The sequence below is a fragment of the Leptopilina heterotoma genome, unplaced genomic scaffold (genome assembly GCF_015476425.1).
Source record: "Leptopilina heterotoma isolate Lh14 unplaced genomic scaffold, ASM1547642v1 Lhet_101, whole genome shotgun sequence".
Taxonomy (NCBI): Eukaryota; Metazoa; Arthropoda; class Insecta; order Hymenoptera; family Figitidae; genus Leptopilina; species Leptopilina heterotoma.
Genome location: NW_025110815.1, coordinates 589,898 through 614,442, shown reverse-complemented (window position 1 = coordinate 614,442; position 24,545 = coordinate 589,898). Strand labels below are relative to the sequence as shown.

At 20.6% G+C, this 24,545-nt stretch overlaps 1 protein-coding gene and 1 non-coding gene across 2 annotated transcripts; one reads left to right on the top strand and one right to left on the bottom strand.

Moving 5' to 3' along the window:
• Nucleotides 1-1,033: 1,033 nt before the first annotated feature.
• Nucleotides 1,034-24,530, top strand: LOC122499538. Its single transcript, XM_043607958.1, has 7 exons — nucleotides 1,034-1,319; nucleotides 13,412-13,768; nucleotides 20,190-20,257; nucleotides 20,762-21,023; nucleotides 22,164-22,286; nucleotides 22,644-22,914; nucleotides 23,465-24,530. The coding sequence occupies exons 2-7, from the start codon at nucleotides 13,563-13,565 to the stop codon at nucleotides 24,338-24,340; spliced, it is 1,806 nt and encodes a 601-aa protein (XP_043463893.1). The 5' UTR covers nucleotides 1,034-1,319; nucleotides 13,412-13,562; the 3' UTR covers nucleotides 24,341-24,530.
• On the bottom strand, nucleotides 6,189-6,261 carry Trnar-ccu. Its single transcript has one exon. It is a non-coding gene; the product is annotated as a tRNA-Arg (tRNA).
• Nucleotides 24,531-24,545: the final 15 nt, after the last annotated feature.

Below are 24,545 nucleotides of genomic sequence, written 5' to 3'. Positions count from 1 at the left end.
TTTTTATAATTTTTGCTAATTTTAAATTAATTTTTGGAAATTTTTTAAAAATTTTTAATAAATTTAAATTAATTTAAATTAATTTTTAATTAACTTTTAATTACATGAATTTGAAAATTTTCCGCTTTTAAAGCTGATTTTCAAAAATATAATTTTTTTATCCACTTTGAAAAATTGCAGTTGATCTTAAAAAATAAAATGCTTCGTTATTTGTATTTGTAAAATAATAACAACAAATCAAAAAGAGAACATTTCGCGTCTAGCACTTACTAATTTAAAATAACAAGGAACGTAATTTATAAATTTTTCTCTATTGTTTATTGTCCTGAAATTATCATTTAACAAACAATGAACAGTAAATAATGAAAGAAAAATTTATGACCTTTTTATTAAATACAAATAAGACTGTTTATGAGTATAAAATTAAAATAAACATAATTCTAGGTATGTACCTACTTTTATTAGTTTTTTAAAAAATTATTAACTGTTCATAATTCTTCATTAACTGTTTCAATTTTAATTGACATTAAATGAGAAATTTAGTAATTAGTATATAATTATTTTTTCAACTTAACAATCTTTGTAATTATTTAGAAAAAAGAAGGAAATAAATTTTTTACAAATTTTAAATAGAAAATTGTGAATTTAGAAAAAAGGGAAATTTTCGATTACAAAATTTAAAAACCCCGAAAAAAATCGAGAGTTGAGAAAATAATTATAATGAAAATAAAATTAGTAATAGTAATTATTAATTAGATAATTAGTAATTAGTACCATTACTTTTTGAATAATTAACCATCTATTTAATTATCACAAATTATTTTTGACCTTTTCTTTCAAAATTTATTTTTTTCACCTAAAATTTGCAAATAAAAATTTTCAATTTTTTAATAGAGAATTTTAGGCAAAGAATAATATATTAATAATAATAAAAATAATAATAATAATAGTAAATAAAAGTTGAAGCGGAAAGTGTCGCGACTATCGGTGAAGTATAGTTTAAAATCATCTTACAAGAAGTTGCGAGTTCTTTTCAGTCAGTCAGCCGGTGCGTTCCGTGACGGCAAGTGTGGCACGTGATATTCGATTGTGCCTCTCTTTTAAATTATAAAACCTAATATAAAATTTATTTATTTTCTCTTCTTTTTTTTTTAAATTTCATTGAAATTTAATTTCGAAAATTTTTTTTCAAACAAATAAAGTGTAATATTTATTAAGTGCCATTGTGAATGATAAATTGAAAGAAGAGAAAGGATTTGAATATTTTGGATTTATTGAAGAAAATTGTCACATCTGCTCTCACTCGCACCTTCTTTTAGGTATTTTACTTTATATATTGTATAGAGATATACATTTATAGTTACCTTTTACTCATACGCAATATAAACTTACGTAAGCAATATATTTGATTATAAAATTGAAACTAAGGAAAAAAAATAATTTTTTAATTCTTAAAATTTTCTATTTACAAAAAAAGGGAAAACAAATTTTCTTTTCCAATTTTTGAATTAGAATTCGTTTCGTAATTTTCTTTTCTTGTGCACGGTGACTAAATTTTGTTTTTTAACTGCTTTTATATCTGCAAGTCATGGAAAAAATTTTCTTGAACATTTCGAAGAACTTTAATTTTTAATTCAATTATCGAAAATTTATTTTAATTCTTGCGCGTTTTTTAATTTTATTGGGTGGTGATAATAATTTTTTTTTATTCTTAAGCCAGTTAATACTGTGGAAACAGATTTTGTAAATGAATAAATACTAAATAAATAAAGAATAAATTATGATAATAAATAATAAAAATAATTTTGTGAAAGAATGGTCAAAATAATAATAAAAAAATAAATTATAATGACTCTAGTAATAATAATTAATCACAAATAATTAAAATCATAAAATAGTTTTCAAAAATTTTAAGAAAACCTTTTATTGAAAAATACAAAATTATTTAAAAAATGAAGTAATTATGTTTAAAAATGCTAATTACTCATTTAAATGTATTTATAATTACGAAATGTTATTCTCGTTCATTGACTTTCGGAAGTAATCACAAAAGTTTGTAAATATTACCCGGAAATTTACAATTGAACCACTTTAGGAAGCTTAGTACTAAATGTAAACAACTATTTTGAAGAACTTTTCCAAATATAAAAATTAATTCAATAATGTTCCAATAAATAAATAATAAACTAAATAAAAAACTTAATACGAGAATAAATCTCATTAATTATTTAAACTCCATTGAAATGTAATTATTTTGTTTAAAAAAAATTAATTAATTAATTAAATAAATATTAATTATTTTACCATACAAACTAGGGAAATATTTGCAAAAACTATTTTTTTTTTATCTAAAAATCATAAAAAAGAAAAGAAAAAAATTTTTAAAGTTAGAAATTTGAATTTAAAAAAAATTCTATTTAATATTTTTTCATTACAATGAAATTATTATTATCAATAATATATTAACAGTATATTAAAAGATTAGTAAATTGACTTTAAGATATAAAGACATTTAAATGAAAAAATACAAAGTTGTTATGAAATGATTATGATGATAATAGAAAAGTTTTTCACTATTTTTAAAAATTGTATATATATCTTCATATGGAATAATATCAGGAATTATACACTGATTATATAAATACTTTATGACATTGAAAACAAAAAAAAGAATACTTCATCTCACTGTACAAGATTGTTCATAAATCAGAAATGCACTTTGTATGTTTAACATTTATAAATACATTTTTTTTAAATACTTCTCGCGTAATCACACCAACTAAAAAAATGAATATGATTTATTTCATTTTTGTTTTTTTTTTTTTCTAAAAGTCAGGAATAGAAATGTTTAATAGTTTTCTTTTTGCATTTCAATTTAGTATTTTTTTTTTTTTTTTGGTAAATAAAGTTTTCTTGTAATTACTATAAATTATTTATTTTCTGTTTTTTTATTTATAAAAGTATTTAGTAATATTATAAGTTATTAATTATTATAGTTGCTACAAATTAATTAGTTTATTTATTTAAATTATAAACGGGTTTACAGATAATAATAATAATCGAAATTTAATTCTTTTGAAGAATTTCTTCGATTTTTTTTTAAATAATGGAGTTTCTTTAATAATTTTAATCGAAAATTTTCAAAGTAATTGGATTTTATGAAGAATTTCTTTCAAAATTTTAAAGTAATCATGTTTGTTATTAATTATAATTAAAAATTTGATTACTCAATTTTATTAAAATTCTTTGGAAAATAATTGAATTTATGCGAAAAAATTTATTGAAATTTTCAGAAAATAATTGAATTCTTTTGTAAAAATTTTATTAAAATTCTTTTGAAAATAATTGAATTTTGGAGAAGAATTTTATTAATTATAAAAATAATTGAATTTATGCGACAAATTTTATTAAAATTTTCAGAAAATAATTGAATTCTTTCAAAAAATTTTATTAAAAATTAAAAAAAAATAATAATTGAATCTTTTCGTGGAATTTTATTAAAATTTTATAGAAAATACTTAAAATCTCGCAAAGAATTTTATTATTTATAAAAATAATTGAATTTATGCGAAAAATTTTATTGAAATTTTCAGAAAATAATTGAATTCTTTCGAAACATTTTATTAAAAATTTTAAAAAATAATAATTGAATCATTTCGCTAAATTTGATTAAAATTTTATTGAGAATACTAACTTAAAGTTCTGTAAAGAATTTTACTATTTACAAAAATAATTTACATAAATAAAAACGTACAATTAGAAAAGTTGATTTAAAAAAATTTTTTTTTTAATAAACTACTCGTGGAAAATAAACATTAAGATTATTTATTTATTGTTTATTTGATTTCTTTTTAGTAACTAAATGAGAAAAACTTAGTATTTGCTCATTGTTTTTAAAAATTACGAATTAATTTTCAAGTAGGTAACTAAATTTTTAAATTTCTTTTAAAAATATTTCTTACTATTTTCTTCTTATTCTGTACATTTCATGAGAAAATTTTCTTTACTTTCTCGTGATATGATATGAATCAATAGTTTAATAATGTATCTTATTATTTTCTCCCCAGAGAATGAAATTCACGATTAAACTTATGATATGAAATAAATGAAATTTAATAATTAAAAGAATCAATTACCAATCAACGAATAAATGTAAATAATAAAAATTTAATCTCTGGTTGTTTTTATAATTATTGGAAATATTTTTCTTTAGAAAAAAAATTTATTTTTCATTCAAAATTTTTTAGTAATAAAATTAAAATTTGGTTTTGTTCAAATTTTTTTTTTCGTAATAAATAAAAATTTGTTTTCGATACATTTTTTTGTTAACTAAATTTTTACATAAATTTTACAAGATTCAATTTCCAAATTAAATTTTTGATTATTTTTAATTAGAAAAATATTTTTCTTTAGTAGAGAAAATAAAAAAATGTTTTCCCTCTAAATCTTTTTCATTATAGTAATAAAATATAAATTTGTTTAAAATTAAAAATCTTTTTATTTATGTAATAAAATTAAACTCTGGTTTTTCTTTGAAACCTTTTTCTTCAGTTATAAAACAAAAATTTGTTTTCGTTCAAAATTTTTTTTCAAAAACTAATTTACAGTATATTTAAAAAAAATAGTTATTAAATAAATAAAGAAATATCTTTATAATAAAAGGAAAAAATAAAAATAGTGGAAATTAATTTAATTTATAAAATTCGTTCAATAATAATTATTTTTAATAACCAAAAAAATGGATAAAATCTAAAAAAAAGTTTTTAATTATTATTTAATTAGATTAATTTTGTCCCGGAATGAATTAACATATTTTATTATAAAAAAAATATTCCGTGAAACATGAAATATCATAGAGCATATATTTAAAACTATATAGTCACTGTATTGATTCTAATCATTATGTTTAGGTCTGAATGAACCGCGAGAGTGATGGAGGTCAAATATGTTTTTATCTGATTTTTTTTTAATATATTATATAAATTATAAAACTTTAATATTACTAATTATTTAATTTATTTTTAATTTTATTTTATTCCAACATGTAAATATTTTGGACTATATTTTATTTATTTTTTAAATGAATAAATAAATGAATAAATAAATAATTGAAAAAATAAATTAATAAACAAATTGATAAAGAAATAAATGAAAAAATAAATTAATAAAGAAATTAATAAATCAATTAATGAAAAAATAAATTAATAAACAAATTAATAAACAAATAAATGAAAAAATAAATAAACGATAAATAAAGTATTCTGTAAATAAAATAATAATAAAAATTATAATAATTATTATAATTATTATTATTATTATTAATATAATAAAAAGTCAAAATAATAATAATAGTGGTAATAATAGTAATAAAAATAGTTATAATAAATGTGAAATAAATTTTACAATAAATCAAATTAATAATTATTATAATTATAATAAATATTATTATAATAAATAGTGATAATAATTATTATTATTCTAAATGGAAATAAATATTAATTTTAATTTTATAAAAGTTACATCTAAAATTATTAATTTACAATTAATTATTATTTTTACTTTTTTTTTAATTAATTATTTTTACCCACTAAAATTATGGATTTATAAATGAATTTTATTTTCGTCACTAAAAAAAAAATTTTCCAATCTGATGTAATTTTTCAGAGATTAGCAATTTGTGGGAAAATGAAATATCGTTGTTGCATAAAAGAGTTTTCCCTGTTTCCTTTTATGCATATTGATTAAACCTGATATCGAACGTGTGCACCAAAGAAAGTAACTTCGAACAAAGTTTTCTAAAGTTTCTTCGCACGTGTTATGAAATTTTTTTTTTCCTAATTCTAAAGCGATTATGAAAAATATTAAAAAATTGCTTTTTTTTACACTAAAAAGAAAAATTTTTTTACGAAAACTTTTTTGCCAGCAAAAGAACTTGATTTTTTAATATAACTAATTAACGGTTAAATATTAGGTAGGATTTAAAAAATATAGTGTTACGATTATGAAGAATTTTTTGTTTTTGTTTTTTACACTAGAAAAGAATTTTTTTTTAACTTTTTTGCCAACGAAGAAACTATTTTTTCTAATAGTAACTAACAAGTTAGATATTAGTTATTTAAAAAAAAAATACCGAACAAGAAGGAATATTCGAAAAATTGCGACTGTATTCGAGGACAAAAATATTATTTTACCCCTGGTGGGACTCGAACCCACAATCCCCGGTTTAGGAGACCGATGCCTTATCCATTAGGCCACAGGGGCTCTTGGCAGAAATTTCGGTAAATAGAAATAGGATGGATTTTTTTTTTGTGTGCTTAAATTCAAATAAAGATTGTAACAAATTAGATAAATTATTGTAAATTAAAATGTCTGTAAGGAAATAAGATTTTAATTTTTCTTATTTTTGGTAATTTTTTTCTATTTTTTATTGTCCGAGAAATAGAGTTGAAATGGGAATTTTTTCTTTTAATAAATAATTTGCGTGCTAGAATATATATATAAGTGAAAATTTAACAGAGGCAGTGACTTCTTGAAGCGTTAAAGTGATCTTAAAATAATCATCAAATGTAGAGCAGTTTGCTCGTTTACATTTTTAGATATTTGAAAAATTTATAATGGTTTCATAATTGAAATTTCGTTTTCGAAAAAAGAATAAATAATTTGTGTAAAATTTTCGTAGCCGAATTTTTTTTTTCTTTTATAGTTAATTTATAATAGTTATTGTTCTTAATATCTAAATTGTTAATTAATTTTAAACAAAATTTTTAACTATTAATTATCTAAATTATCAGTTTTGTAAAAAAATTGTCAAAATGGAAAAATTAAAATTTACCAGCGGAAAAACAGAATTTAATTGCATTTTTCAAAATATGCGGTTATTATAAAAATCAATTTATTTGTTTGGCTTTTTTTCTCTCACTTTTTTAAAGTAATATTCTTACGAAAAAAAATTTTTATTTAATCGGAGAATCGAGATTGTAATGAAGAAGATTAGATATCGAATTTTTTTCTCTACGCATTTTCTATCATTATTTTTGTATTTATTGAGGTCTTCTTCTGGCAATTTTATTATTAGAAAAGCTCGTTACACAAAAGTTTTCTTGTCTTTTCGAAATTTTAGTTAAAGAAAAAAAAGAAAATTTCTATCGATGACCCAAAAATGTCAGTTTATACTTTTATTTACTATAAAAAGTTTATACTTTAAATAAATAAATTTTTTGAATAAAATGCTTTTTAGAAAAGTAGATTTTTAAAAAGATTGAAAAAGAAGCATATATGAAAAATAAATAATTAGGATATTTTTTTCAAAGTTATAAATATTCTAAAAAATAAAAAAATATTTATTTACTTGCGGTTTTAAAACAGAAATTAATTTATGTTTTTAAAAATAATTAAATTCTTTCGAGGAATTCAATTAAAATATAGTATTAAAAATAATTGAATTTCTATAAAAGAATTTTAATATTTATGGAAATAATTGAATTTTTGTAACGAATTTTGTTAATTTTTTAAACAAATAATTGAATTTCTGCGAAAAATTTCATTATATTTATGAAAATAATTGAATTCTTGCAAAGAATTTTACAAAAATTATTTCGAATATAATTAAAAATCATCTGACAAATTTTATTATTTATAAAAATAATTGAATTTCTGTGACGAATTTTATTATCGAGAAAAATTATTAAAATTTTGTAAATTTTTTTGTCGATTTTAATTAAAATTGTATTGATAATAATTAACTTAATTTATAGAATTTTATTCAAATTATACTAAAATTAATTAGAATTTCTGCGAAGAATTTTATTAAAATTTTAAAAAATAATTGATTTTGTAGAATTTTAGTAGAATTTTATGGAAAATTTGGAAAATAATTAAATTCTTTCGGGGAATTGAATTAAAATTGAATTTAAAAAAAATTGAATTCTCATAGTAGATTTTATAAATATTTTTGAAAATAATTAAATTTCTGTGAGAGATTTTTATTATTTATGAAAATATTCAAATTTGTGCGAAGAATTTTATTATTTATGAAAATAATTGAATTTTTGTGAAGAATTTTATTATCTAATGAAAATCATTTAATTCTTACAAATTTTTCCGACAAATTTTTTCCTTATATGAATATTTTATTATCTATGAAAATCATTTAATTCTTGCAAATTTTTTCGACAAATTTTATTAAAAAATTTTTGAAAATAATTGAATTTTTCTAAAGAATTTTATTAAAATTTTTGAAAAATGATTGAATTTTTCTAAAGAATTTTTTTATTTATAAAAATAATTTATTTTCTACGAAGATTTTATTTTTTTTTTATGAAAATCAGTGAATTCTTGCTTTTTGGACGAATTTAATTCTTTTGAAGAATTTTATTAGCCTTGTTGAAAATAATATTTAATATAATAATTAATTAGTTAATAATAGAATTTTTTTTAAATTCTCAATCTGAAATTATTCAAAAGTTCAAGTTGATTTTTGAGATTAAAAAATTTTGTGGCCATTTTATGTTTTTATTATTATTATTATTATTATTATTATTATTATTTATAGTAATTTCTTTTATTTTGTGGTCATAATAGTAATAAAAAATTTTGTGGATATTTTTTCTTATTATTTTATTACTTCCTCATAGAGGAAGTATTTTATTTGTAGTCATCTTTTTATTTTGTGGCCACAATAAATGTCCACGTTTAAAAAAAATTGATTTTTAAGAAAACTATTTTTAAAAAAAACCATATTTGAAAAATAAATATTAGAATTTTTTTTCTTTTTGAAGTTACAAATATTCTGAAAATTTTTAACATTTATTTAGAACAGAAATTAAATTTAAAAAAATAATCCTACGAAAACTTAAATTCGTATAATATATTTTTCAATTAGAAAAAAAAACACAAATAAAAATTTTAATTCAAAAGTGAAGAATCGAAAAAAAACTAATTTCTATTGTTAAATATTGAAATGCTCGGAATGTAAAATATGGTGAAAATGTGTAAAAAAGAATCAGGCAAATTAACACATATATCACTGGTATGGATCAATATTAGACCTAATTTACGTTTTGCTTTGTACGAAAATATTCGAAAATACACAGTTGGCTTTAGGTTTTTTTTTCTTATATACATAATATAATGTAGATGAGGTTTGCATGTCGCATTGATAATTTTTTTTCTTTTTCTTTCGATGTTAATGTACCTAGATAACGATTTATATATGTATATTTGTATATCTATATCAGAAAAATCAAAATATTATTTTAAAAAAAAGAACCTTCAAGGCGTGCAGAAGTAGAATATGTGTGCATATAATCATAGTGAATCATTGAAATCGATTTTTTTGTTCTTTTAATAAAATTCATCGTTCGTGAGGTTTGTCGTTATATAAAAGATATTTGATTGTTTTAGGTTTCAAGGTGTTATAGCAGGTCAGGTGAAAGGTGTATAAATTAAAGAGAAATTTGACTATCGAGTGCGGGTGATTTTTAATGATTGAAGGAGGAAAAAAAATGTAGAATTTAGAGAAACGTCACAGAATTTCGAATAAGGGAAATTGCGAATTTACTTTTAGAGATTTTTTTTCAATTTACGATTTTTATTTTCATTTAAGTATTTTTTTTAATTTCTATATTTTTACTGTTTTTAATTTAACTTATTTTTTATTTTTTACTTTTACTACTTTTGATTTAACTTATTTTTTATTTTTTACTTTTCTTATTTTTACTACATTTAATTTAACTTATTTTTTATATTTTTACTTTTAGTAATTTTAATCAAATTTATTTTTTACTTTTTTTACTTTTCCTACTTTTAATTTAACTTTTTTTTAAAAAACATTTTTGTTGTATTAACTAAAAGGAAGCAATTATATCGATCGGTAAAAATTTTTTAATTCCAAAAGAAAAGAAGTATTTGTATTTTCTAGGTTTTCAACATTTTTTTCTGTTTCACTAACGAAAAAAAATGTAATTAGTCATTTTATTAGGAAAAGTAAAATTTAATTCTAGATCTGCTTCTAGTAATTTACTTTTAATTTTTACCCTTTTATGCAAATTTTTATTTTATTATCAATTATTTCATTAGCAATTTTTTATATTCTTTAAAAGAGTATAAATCATTTTCTTTATACTGCCGAGGCACTAATTTTTACTGCATTATTTAATTTACTACTTTATTTTCAATTATTTTATTATTTTTTTTATATTCTTCCAAAGAGAGTCGCAATTAATTTTTTTTTTTTTTGCTGTCAAGGTTTATTAATTTTAACTTTTATTAAGTTACTAGCAAATTTTACACGCTTTATCGCTCTAAACGCAGTATTCAATTTATTATTATTATGCAAATTAGGAAATATTTTTATTTTTAAAAATCAATTTCCATTTTTAAATAATTCGAGATTCAAATCTTTTTTTAAATATTCACTTCTTAACTAATTAACCGCTTAATTAATTACTATTTATTATTCTCAAAAATTTTAATAAAATTCTTTTCCGGAATTAAATTATTTTCAATACAATTTCAGTAAAATTTCCCGAAAGAATTGAATTAATTTTGAATAAAATTCTTCAAAACAATTCAATTGTTTTCAAAAATTTTAATAAAATTCTTATCAGAAATTCAACTAGTTTCAAAATAATTTTAATGAAATTTTCTTGAAAGAATTCAATTATTTTTGAAAATTTCAATTAAGTTCCTCGAAAGAATTCAATTTTTTCGAAAATTTTTATAACGTTCTTCTCAGGAATTCAGTTATTTTCAAACATAAATAATAAAATTCTTTGGAGAAATTCAATTATTTTTATAAATAATAAAATTCATCGAAGGAATTTAATTATTTCCAAACATTTTAATAAATTTCTTCAATATTATTGTAATTATAAAAAAATGTTTTCTAAAATTTTACAGAAAATACTTTGTTGAAAAATCATTTAATTTATTTTTTTCTGGTAATTACTTAAACTCATAGTTTATAATGAAAGCAAAAATAAGATTAGGCACGAATCCATTGCTAGAGTTGAGATGAAAAGTAAACAGCGTGCAGAGTATAGACTAATTGAACTAATTGCATTTGTTAAAGTTATAAGCATTGAATCACGTGATGCATTTTTTCACATCTACAACTGCCAATTTAATTCTTCCTTTTCTATTACAAAGAAGATTTTTTCAACTTAAATGAACAATTTTTTGTCTCTAAAGAACATCAAATATTTTTTCAAGAAATTCCACAATTAAAATTAATTATTACTCATTCTTATTAATTTAATGAATAATAAAAAGTACAATAAATTCTAATTGAATTATTTCTATAAATTTATTAACATTTTTGATGACAATATTGAATCTTGTTTGAAAAATTTTATTAAAATTGTATTAAAAGTAATTGAATTCTAGAAAAGAATTTTTTATATGTAAAAAAATTTAATTTTTGCAAGGAATTTTAATATTTATAAACAAAAATTGAATCGTTTCGATCAATTTTACTATTTATAAAAATAATTGAATTTTTCTGAAGTAATTTATTAAATTTTTTAAAATAATTTACTTCTTTGGAAAATTTTTATTGAAACTACAAAAAACTATTTTAATTTTTTTTTAAGAATTTTCATTAAAATTCTATTGATGATGATTGAAATCCTACTAAACAAATATTTTATTTATTTAAGAAAATAATTGAATCTTGCAAAAAAATGTATTAAAATTTTTGGAAATATTTTAATTTTTCTGAAGAATTTTATTATTCATGAAAATAATTGAATTACTTTTTTTTATTTGTGGAATTTTCAAAAATAATTAAATTGTTTTGAAGAATTTTATCAAAAATATTTATATAGATTTTCAAAAATAATTCAATTTTTTCGTGAAATTTTACTAAAATTATATTGAAAATAATTTAATTCCATCGACAAGAATTGAATTAAAATTTTTGAAAATAATAAATAATAATTAATCAGTGAATTAATAATTGAATTTCTTTTTTAATTTTGAATCTGAAGTTATTCAAAAATTGAAGTTTAGATTTGAAAATAAATAATTTTGTATAATAAAAATCATAATAATTAAATAAATTCTATCTGCATAATTAATTTTGATTAATTCTGATTAATATAATGTCTATTAATAGCCCAGAAAATTGTTTGCTTCATTGTTTCTAATTTTGTGAATTTAGATTAGAAAAATATTGAATTAGAAAGATAAAGAGTATGTTTTCAGACTGAACGTTTACTTCTTAATTTAAATATAGTTGTTTTATTTGAGATGCAATATTATAGCAATGTCATTGATGCAATTGTGACCTAATTAGACCGTCTGGTTAGCGAGGGTATTGTTTGTGCCCACTAGTTTCTTGTAAGCAAATAAACTTCAATTCACTTAGATTAAATTAAAACGCAGGACAATTTCAATGATTCTTATCCCTTTTAATCAGTCTTTCGAATCTCTCAATAATATTGTCAAAATATATTTTTATATTTAATTTTCATAATTATTACAAATTCCAGGGGAAAAATTTTGATATTAAAATTGTTTTCTTTTAAGAACTTCATTGAAATAATTGTTATTACTTAAAATATTAAAATAACTACTACTGCATTTTGTTTCTTTTCAGTTAAAACAATATCAATATTTTATATTCGACTTTCATGTTTTTTATAAACTTCAATTAGTTGAAAATAAATTTTGTGTCTATTTTTGTATTTATTTCGTATTCATTTTGTATTTATATCGTATTTTTTGTATTCACTTCGTATTTTTTTTATTATTTTTGTATTTATGTCTCGTTTTTGTTTCGTATTTATTTTGTATTAATTTTGAATTTATTTCGTATTCAATTTGTATTTGTTTCGTATTTTTTGTATTCATTTCGTATTTATTTTTATTAATTTTGTATTTATTTTGTACTTATTTCGTATTTATTTTCTATTTTATTTTGTATTTACTTCGTACTTATTTTGTACTAATTTTGAATTTATTTCCTATTCAATTTGTATTTGTTTCGTATTTTTTTGTATTCTTTTGTATTCATTTCGTATTTATTTTTATTAATTTTCTATTTATTTTTTAATTATTTTGATGAATTTTGTATATATATTTCTTATTTATTTTTATTAATTTTGAATTTATTTTGCAATTATTTTTATTAACTTTGCGTGTATTTATTTTGTATCAATTTGTATCAATTCATTAATTCTGAATCTATTTTCTATAATATCATGATTATTTTCTATAATAGAACACAAGTGTTCCTAAATTAACACAAGTGTAAATTATTATTTCGTAAATTTAAAAAAGAAAAAATTAATTTTTCTCATAAAAAATGGAGAAAATAATTTTTAAAAAATCGTTTCACCTCATAAAAAATATCACTTATATGACAATATGATTTATCTAATTAATATATTTTTTTTATTTACTTTTTCAGATAAGAGGTCTTTTAAAAATGAGGAGATTAAAGTACTGACGATAACAGACTGTCTGCTTGTTTCTTCAATAAATTTTTTTTTTTTGGGGGAAAAATTATCATCTATCGATTGAAGGAAAAAGAAGAATAAGAAGAAAAAGGCGAAAAAAAAATGTCGAGACCAAGTCGACGTCCCAGTATTTCAATTCACGATTATCCGGAGCATTTAAATCCCTTTAATGATAACAATCCCAGTGCTAATATGCAAATGCGCAAAGATAACAATAAATCAACGGAGAAGGAGACAAAACACAAATTTTGGAGTTTCGGGAAAGGCAGAAAAAAGAGGTCTCACAGTTTTTCTATAAAATCAACGTGGTGAGTTTGTAAATTAAGGAAAACATTTTTTTTTTTATTATTTACAGTTGAAAAAAATGGTAAAACAATGAAAAAAGTAGTGTAAAGTTTGAAAAGTGAACAAAAAATCGTAAAAATAGAAAAATTAGAATAAAGTCTAAAAAAATAGAAAATTTAATAAACTGAAGAGTTTAATAAAATAATAATAAATAATAAAAAAATTTAATAAATAATAATAATAAATTTAATAAAATTAAATAAAAACAAAAAAAGGAAATATAAATAGAATAGAAACCAAAATATATTTGTTAATAATTATTTTTCTTTTATTTTTAATTTTTAATTTTTAATTTTTAATTTTTAATTTTTAATTTTTAATTTTTAATTTTTAATTTTTAATTTCTGAAACTGAAATTGAAATTTTATGAAAGTTTCTTGAACTTGAACTCGACAGGTTTGGCGACAATCCAGATGGCACACTTATAACTTTCTTAATACGGTTCCTTCGAAAAAGAACATCGCGACTTTTTATTGTTTTATTACTTTATTTGCTTTATCGCAAAGAAATATTTTCAATTTATTATTTGTGCTCACAAAATCTTCTCTGAAAAAATAGTTTTTAATTAAGTCGAATTTAAATTTCCAGAAGCAAGAAATATAAAATTAATTTTTTTCTAATAAAATCTATAATTTTGTTATAATAAATCGATTTCTATGCAGATTAAAATCATTGTTTTACCATCGAATTACTCTGAATAATATTAATTAATATTAACATTTTCCTGTAGTTAACAAATGAAAAATATTTTCAACAAAAAATAATTATTAAAAATATTCAATTTGGAATTTTTAAAACTCAAAATTGGATATTTTGAAAATTATCGAAATACAATAATTTCCCAATTGAAAATTATTGCATTTCGATAATTTTTTCAACTAGAAATTAAAAATTTATTGTTTTTCGATATTTTCCAATTAAAAATTATTGCATTTCGATTTTGTTTTCAATTTAAAAGTTAAATTTTGTTTAGGAAAAAAAAATTGGAGAGAGAAATTTCAAATGGAGATAAAAAGTGAATGAGTGTTATTCTGCGAAAAAGTTATTTTTGTAATGCGGAAAAATAAAGTTAATAACGGAAAATCGTCTATGTTAGACCGTTAAAGAATATAAAAGGAAACGGAAATGATCCGACTATTTAACGCCAACGTTAAATTGAGATTTAGAAATGACCCAAGTGATGACCGCGTCGAAACGCAATTCGTAAATCTTTGAATTGCCAATTTAATCGTTAACACTCGATATATATCTCTTTTGAATAAGCAAAAAAGAACGCCAATCTACTGCAGATGAAAGAAATTCTTCTCTGTTATAATAATTATATATAAAGGAAACTTTTTTCTCAATTGAAAATTCCATTTTCATTCAAATTCTATTTCATTCAAATTCTATTTCATTCAAATTCAATACGAATTGTTTTGATTTTTATTTTCAAAAAAAAAAATAATTTGACTATTATAATTAATAAATATTTAAAGAATATTTAAATATTTAAAATATTTAAAGAATTGAATTTTTTGAGAAAAAAATAACGGAAAGTAAAAAAATTAGTTTTTTTTTAATTGATTCAATTTTTTTCTAATCTCTGCTCATTTTTTTTTAAAAGCTAAATTTTGAAATTCATATTACAATTAATATTATTTAATACATTTATACGAAATCATTATTATTACTCTAGATTTTTGAAAATAAATCCGGAAATTAAAATTCAATTTTTTTATTGATTAAAATTTTTTTAATTTCTTTATTTGATTTCTTTTAAAGCTAAACACGATAATTTTTCTCAATTAATGTTTTGAATTAAAATTAATTAAAACCTTTAAAAATAAGTTAATTCTTACGAGAAATTTCATTAAAATAATAATAAAAATATTTAAATACTTTAGTTTTAACTCAGAGTTTTATCAAAAATTTTTGAAATTAATTTTTCTGCAAAAAATATTAAAATTAACATTTTTTAAAATAATTTCATTCTTTTGAGAAATTTCATAACTTTTTTTTAAATAATTAAATTCCTGTGAAAAATTTTTATAAATCATGAAAATAATTGAAATCTTGCTCAAATTTTTGAAAATAATTGAATTTTTTCGAGGAATTTAATGAAAATTATTTTTAAAATATGTCAATTCCCAGAAAGAATTTAATCAAAAATTCTTCAAAATAATTAAATTTTTGCGAATATTATTGAAATTATATTGAAAATAATTGAAATTCTGCGAAGAATTTTATTTAAGTTTTTGAATTTAAATAAAATTTCTACTTTTTGTTTTCAAAAACTAAACTTGAAATTCATATAAATTATTAATATTAATTAATACATTGATACATTAACTTTTGGAATAAAAATAAATCCGAAAACTGAAATTCATTTTTTTATTGATTCAATTTCTCTCTAACTTCTATTTTTGTTTTTTTTTTAAAAGCTGAACTTAATATTTATATAAATTCTGTGATTAACTAATTTTTTTAAAGAAAAAAAAACTTTGGAAATTAATTTTCTCATTGGTATTCGCAGTTAATAATTTCATTTGAAAATTAATAAATTTTTATTAATTCAAAATTGAAAGTGCAAAGTGGATAATAACAGTATATTGTTACAACTCCTCTGCAAAATATTTATACGCACATAAATATAAGGGATTATTACATCATTTTGCAAACTTATTTGCATCTTCATTTCTCATTCTCTGAACTCCTCAAGTTTTGTTTTATTTCAGGTTTATTTCGCTTTATTGCTTATTCAAATATTTCTTGTCATACTTGTTCATTTACATAAAAAAAAACCTCAAATTTTAAGAATTGCAAAAAATTAATTTATGCGTTAAAAATATTGTTTTGGAATATTATTAACTTTCAATTTTTTTATTTCAAATTTAAAAAATTTATTTTTATTTATTTTTAATTAAAAATATTCCGAATCAAAAATTGTTTTTGTACAAAAGAATTAAATTAAAATGGAAAATAAAAGAATTATTAAAAGAAAGATTTTTCCGGTCATAAAGTCATTAATATTTGGAAAAAGAATTTAAATTCCTTTTCGGGTCAAGTAAGAACACATGCACTAAATATCAAATGCTTTGAACTCAATTTGCCTACAGTGTAATTTTCTCATAAAATTTTTTTGTACCATTTTTTTTTTATGGTTGTTATTAGAAAAATTTTGGAAAAAAAAATAGAAAAATTTCGATCCACAAAGAGAAAAAAGAAATTTTTCGAAAAAAAGAAATAGAGAAGAAGAAGAAGAAGAAAGAATGAGAGATAAAGATAAAGCAGTTGACTCAATAATATAAAATTAAATCGCCGCATGTTGGGTCGACAATGAGCCACCAACACTTATGTATATTATCATATACGCAAAATAATCGACAGCTCTGTTCTCGCATGAGTAGTCGCGCAATGTAATTTATTTTATATCGTGATCCAATAATCCAACTTTGATCGCATGACGCTTCAATGGCCTGCATTTCTTTATTTTATTTTATTTTATTATCGACAGTTTACATAAATATACAAATAAAAAGTCATAAATACAAAGACAAACATTTTGATCAAAGTTCAAAGATTCATCACTATTTATAAATTCTTTCCAAGTAATTTGCCTAGATAATTAATTTAGTTTTTGGAAAATCAAAAACAATTCCACAAAATTTAACTTACTAATTTTATTTTACATATTTTATTTATTGGCAAATGTTAGGCGAGCGAAACGCGATATTTCATTTATTAGGCATATTAAAAAAATTTTATTTTCAAATGTTAAATTCAATTTTTGAATAATTTCGAATTTACAATTAAAAAAATTCAATTATTAACTGGTTTACTAATTAATTATTATTATTTGTTGTTTTCAAAAAGTTTAATAAAATTCTTTGCAGAAATTCAATTATTTTGGAGAATTTTTGATTAAATTTTTTCTGAGAATTAAAATATTTTCAAAATAAGTTTCATTAAATTCCTTGAAAAAATTCAATTATTTTTGAAAATTTTTAAATAATTAGCAAGCTTTCAATTATTAATTAAATTAAATTAAAGAAATTGAATAAAATTCTTCATAAAAATTTGTTTATTTTGAAATATTTAAATGAAATTGTTCGCAGAAATTTAATTATTTTGAAAAATTTTGACTAAATTCTTTATGAGAATTGAAATATTATTAATGCAATTTTAATTAAAATTCTTGAAAAAATTTCATTATTTTGCAAATTTTAATCAAGTTTTTAGCAAGATTTCAATTATTTTCATAATTAAAAAATTGTTCTCAGGAATTTAAATATTTTAAAGAATTTTAATTAAATTCTTTGCAAAAATTCAATTATTTTCAATATAATTTCAACAATATTTACAAAAATACAATTATTTTGAAGAATTTTTGATTAAATTCTTTATGAGAATTTGGAAGATTTGTAATACATTTTTAATTAAATTTCTGGAAAAAATTCAATTATTTTTGAAAATTTTAATTAAGTTTTTAGCAAGATTTTCAATTATTAATTCAATTAAATTAAAAAATTTTAATAAAATTCTGCACTAAAATTTTGATTAAATTCTTTATGAGAATTGAAGATTTCAATTATTTTCATCAATTAAAATATTTTTCGCAGGAATTTAAATATTTTACTGAATTTGAATAAAATTAGTCTCAAAAATTGTATTATTTTGAAAAATTTCAGTAAAATTCCTCGCAGAAATTTAATTAGTTTGAATTGTTTTTTATTAAATTCTTTATAACAATTGAAATATTTGTAATACAATTTCAATTAAATTCCTCAAAAAAATTCAATTTTTTCCAAAAATTTTATTTAAGTTCTTAGAAAGATTTCAATTATTTTTATAAATTTAAATAATTTTCTCAGGAATTTAAATATTTTAAAGAATTTCAATAAAATTCTTCTAAAAAATTTGATTATTTTGCAAAATTTTGAAATCGCTTCAAACGATTAATTAATTTTGTTTATTCTAAATGGATCTAATTTTTTCCGATTAATTTTTGAATCGTAAAATAAAAAAATTTCGAAAGAGAAAAAAAACACTGGAAGATGAGAATAGAATAGAAATAAATAAAAAAGAAAAGGTAAAAAGGGGTAAAAAATTTACAAAATTTGTAAAAAAAAATTCTTTCAGTGGTAAATTAATTTCACCACTGAAAGAATTTTTTTTTTCTAATTGATTTTAAATTAAGAAATAATGTTGAAAATGGGTTTTTTTAGTTTGCAAATTTTTACCGGGACTGGGTTTGAATTTTTTTTTTTTTGTTCGTGAATTTTGAATTAGAAAATAGTGTTGAAAATGGTATTTTTTAATTGTCAAATTTTTATCGGGACTGGATCTAAATTTTTTTTTCGTTCACGAAATAGAAAAATACAACATATGATGCATAACTAGAGCAAACATCCGCAGTTTTATGCAAACGATATGCCACGTGATTCATTTAATGCAAAACGCACAATTTACTGCCGTCGAGACCTCGGCTGATGGTTCCTTAACTCGACCGTTTCGTTATCAAGGTCAATAAATGGTCCAAACATAATAATAATCATTATTTCAAAGTTAACGAATTTTCCAGACACTTTTAAATTATTCCTCCAAAAAGGGGGAATTCGAAAGGAATTTATTAATTCGAAAATTTTCATAATGTCTCTTCCAATTTATATTGTTAATAAATTTTATTTTTGAATTAAAATTTAAAAATTGAATTTATAAAATAAATTACAATTTAATTTAGAGATTTTTTTTATTGAAATAACTGAATGCATTTTTTTGTCTCTCGGGAGATAAAGACAAAAAAATGATGACATACTATAATCTCCGTCTTCTCACCTCTTAATATCCCCACGGAATCTATATTTAAAAACAAAGTAAAAATTTCGCACTCGGTTTATTTTTAGAAATTCTTTTCGATTTTGTGGAATTTTTTACTTTTCTTCGTCTTCAAAAAAAAGTAACGAAATTTTTTCCGTTCTCGCCTTTTGTCAAAATTTGACTAAAACCCCAAAAATCGAGAGTTAAAAAAATAATTATAATTGTAAATGTAAAAAAAAGGAGATAAATTTTTTTACAAATTTTAAATGCAAAAATTGTAAATTTACAAAAAGAGAAAGACTAAAAAAATTAAAATTTAGAAAAAAGGGAAATTTTCTATTACAAAATTTGAAAACCCCAAAAATGGTGAATTGAGACAATAATTTGAAATTGAGATAAGATTTTGTGAAAGGGAGAAAAACTTGGCCTAATTTTTGTCGTTGAATAAATAATTGAAAGTCAAATTTTATGTTATGTGCAAAGTCATAAGTCAATTTTCGTTGAATAATGTGTAGTTTAGTGTAAAATGTACATAAAACACAAAGTCGACAATATTTACGATTAAATATTTTTATCTTATCGCAGGAATGGTTTGTTCGGAAAGTGTAAAGAGGCTCCGGAAGCGCCCGAGCGTCACTCGATGATTACAACAGGTATGAGAATTTATATTTTCACTTATTCAGCGAATAATAATTTTTTTTCAAAGTTTACATCATACATTCGATTAATAAATGGAAACATTTTCTCTTAATTATTAAATTTTCATCTGAATTGCAAAAAAAAGAAAATAAAAGAATTAGAAGAATAGCAAAAAGAAAAAATTAGAAAATAGCAGAAATTAAAAATTAAAAACTAAAACAAAATTAAAAAGTCAAAAGTAAAATAAAAAATAATCAAAGCAAAATTAAAAAGCCAAAAAGAAAAATAAACCAAAATAAATAAAATAAAAAATAGCCAAAATAAATTAAATAAACAAAAGAAGTAAAATAAAAAAATAAAGAGCTAAAAAGAAAAAAAAGAGAAAGTAGTGAAAAAAAATAAAAAAGCGAAAAGTCAAAAAGAAATGAAATAAAAAAGAAGCTAAAAAATAAAATAGATAGTTAACAAAAATAAAATAAAAAGAATTAATTTTCTAAAGAGAAATTTTTTGTTTCCAGTTTCCACGACGTATAAACGAGGAGAGACGATAAATTCTAGCCAAAATGGTATTAGACAATCGCAGACATTAAGGGATCAACAGGAATTCGATGAAGCCTTGGGAACATTGACAAGAAGAAGGAAATACACTTGGGATGATGGTTCAAGATACAATTCTAGTCTTACTGTGAATGGCGATCCTGCCAGAATATACGATGGAAGTCCTCAAGAAACAACTAATTCAATTATGGGCGATCTTACTCCAAAACCTCCAGCACGAAAGTTTGTCATTTTTTTTTTTATTTTAGTCAATTATTTTTGCACGTACGAAACAAACTAAAATTTCTCTAGTAAAAAAATTTTTTTATTAATTTTAGAATTTTGAATAATTTAAGATCAAAAATTTTTTAAATTCACTAATTCGGTACATAATTAATTTATAATAATTATTATTTGAAAATTTTAATATTTTTCGCAAGAATTAAATTATTTTCATTATTTTCAAGAATTTCAATAAAATTCTTTGCAAAAATGCAATTATTTTCAAAAATAATAAAATTCTTCGTGAGAATTTAATTATTTTCATAAATAATCAAATTCTTCGCGAGAATTCAATTATTTCTAAAAATTTTAATGAAATTCTACCGAACAATTCAAATATTTTCAAAAATAATAAAATTTTTCACAAGAATTTAATTATTTAAAAAGAATTTTAAAAAAATTCTTAGCAAGAATTCAATTATTTTCTATATTTTAATAAAATTTCTTGAATGAATTAAATTATTTCAGAAAATTGTAATAAAATTTGAGAAGAATTTTATTATTTTTTTTTATTTTATTGGATTCATATGTATGACCTTTCGGCCTTTTACATTTCCCGTACATAAATAAGAGAAGAATTTTATTATTTTCTAAAAATTTTAATAAATTGAATGTTTAATTTAAATTATTGAGAAACACAATTATTTTAAGAACTTAAAAGAAATTCTTCATAAAATTCAATTTCTTTCAAAATTTTCAATTAAAATTATTAAAGAAACTATAGAATATTTTTAAAAAAAATTGAAAGAAATTCTTCAAAAGTATTCAATTTGGCTTTGTGATAAGATTTCAATGGAATAAATTTTCCAAATTTTTTCACTCAAAAATCGATATTATTTTATAATAAAATTATTATTTTGATAGAAAAGACATTATTTTATATATTTTATATTATATTTCTTTTCTATTTTGTTTACTTCTTATTCTCAATTTTGTTTATTTTATAATTTTCTTTACTTTACGTTTGAAATATTTTTTATAATTTTTTAAAAACTTTATTTACTTCATATTTAATTTATTTCTATACTTAAATCTTATACTTTAGAGAAAACTATATGAATGTGTTTTTAATTTAAATTTTTTCCTTTTGCTTTTCAATAGATTTGGACAAGTGAGTCCAAAGCCAAAGGACAAAATTCCTCCGCTTGATTTTGAAGGAAAGGAACATTTGTCCAATGGATATGGAGATGATAGAGAAATGGATCGTGCACCAATTCCACCCAGGTGACTATTTTTTTATAAAAATTGAATTAATAAGGCTGCGTCTACAATAGAAAAAAATAATGTGTAGAAAAATGTGTAATTTGTAGTGTAATGTGTATTGTTTTTAGCACTGCCAACTGTCAGGGTCAATTACACTATACATTACACAATTTTCTACACATTATTTTTTCTGTTGTAGACGCAGCATAAAGAGAATAATTAATTTTAATTATTTCATTTTAACAAATAAAATAAACAATTTTAAAAATCGTTTTTTCTGTAAATTTAATTTTTTAATTATTCGGTCTGTTTTTTAAATATTTATTGTTTATTATCGAAGAGAGGAAAGAGAAGAAAAAAAAAGTTTTCTTCTTTCAGACGAAGCGGTTTAAGAGCGTCGCAGAGATTTTCGCCATCGTCTGATATTGAAGAGGAAGGCTTAAAATCGGACGATGTCAGGATTCGTGATGAAAATGAAAATGTTCCCGATGATTATGTATTTAAGAGATTCAGTCAAGATGCTGTGAGAAAATCGAATTTGTCAATTAACAGTTGCATGTCGATTTCAAGTACCGCGAGCGGTTACACGAGGAAAAAACGAAGAGCACCTCAACCACCAAAACCAAAAAGTCCCGTCGAAAACAAGGAGGTTTGTCTTTTTTCCAATTTATTCAATTCTAAACTAATCTTTTTTTCCTTTCAAATAAATTAATTGCAAATAATTTTTTTATTTATTTACATTATGGAAAAAATTGAATAGTTTTCCAAAGTAATGTTTCTACTATAAAATAAATTGTAGATAATTTTCAATTATTTTTACTATTAAAAAATTGTTTTTCTATTATAAAATTAATTGTAAATAATTTTCAATTATTTTTACTATAAAAAATTGAATAGTTTTCAAACTAATTTTTCTACTATAAAATTAATTGTAAATAATTTTCAATTATTTTTATTTTGAAAAAAATGTAATAGTCTTCGAAACTGATTTACTTATCAAATAAATTGTAAATAATATTTAAATATTTTTATCATGAAAAAAATTGAATAGTTTCGTAAACTAATTTTTTTATTACCAAATAAATTGCAAATAGTGTACAAAATATTTTAAATATTTTGTTTAAATATTTAAATATTTAGTTTAAATAAAAAAAGACTAAAACTTCCAAATATAATCGACAAGAATTTTTCAATTTCAGGAATTTCTTCCTCTGACGGAATCAAAAATATCTCCAATTCCAGATCCACTAGAAATATCGCGAGTCGCCGAAGACATTGAGGAGCTCACAAAGAAAACTCAAACCGATGAAGACGTTAATCAACCAAAGGAATCTAGTCCAATCGAAAAGAACGTCGATATTTCCCCTAAACTCGAAATCACCATCGAGAATATCAAGAATTCCAAAGAATCATCAAAATCCCCCACTGAATTATCGTCAATCGAAATAAAAGACGAAAACACGTCTAATAATTCACAAGAAGAATCAAATTCCAAAAAAGACGAAATAATCGAAGTGGAACTACGAAAGAAATCCGAAGAAACTTTGGAAATAATAAAAGAAATAACACCGTCTGAAAATGATGATGCCGATGATCTCAAGAAGAAAAACAAATCCACACTCTCGAGAAGTAATAGTTTTTGTGTCAAGGATGAAATTGAAAAAATAGAAAAAAAATTAAACAAACTCGAAACTCGTCGTAAGTCAGAGGATTCGATAAATCATAATTCGCCCAGTGGACGTTTTGCAATTGAGGAGAATCGTCGTCACTTTTTCCAGGATCTCGTCAACGATCCAACGGGAGTTAAAGTCGAAATAAAAGAACTTCCCCGCGAGCAAAACAATTGTCACGTCATTCGTTTAACCGATCCTCCAATTCCAATCGAGGCCCCACAGGAGCCGGTGAAAATCATTGAATTACACATTGAGGAGCCAATTCGTAAAAAACCGGAGATTTTAGCCGATAATCCAATACCAAAACCAAGACGAAGTAGTGCCTTAAGTTTGGAGAGACAGCCTTCCATTCATGGCGATATTAAACACGAAGATTCACAACCAAAGGGAAGTTCACTGTAAAAATCGCATTTTTTTCTTAATAATAATCGAATTTGTTTGTTTTTTCAAGAAATGAAAGTAACGCGAAAAAAAATTAATAGACTGCAGTTTTTAATAATTTACGAATATAGAATTTATAATTTACGATTCCATTTCTGTGTGACAGAAGAATAATCATTTTTTTTTGTTAGTTTAGAGAAAATTATATTTTATCGAATATTTTTAT

What these genes read in the sequence shown, in the direction of transcription:
- LOC122499538 (XM_043607958.1), top strand. Translation starts at nt 13,563, where the DNA reads ATGTCGAGACCAAGTCGACGTCCCAGTATTTCAATTCACGATTATCCG. An exon ending in TCACTCGATGATTACAACAG is followed by an intron (nt 20,258 to 20,761) that starts GTATGAGAATTT and finishes TTTTGTTTCCAG; the next exon opens with TTTCCACGACGTATAAACGA. An exon ending in CCAAAACCTCCAGCACGAAA is followed by an intron (nt 21,024 to 22,163) that starts GTTTGTCATTTT and finishes GCTTTTCAATAG; the next exon opens with ATTTGGACAAGTGAGTCCAA.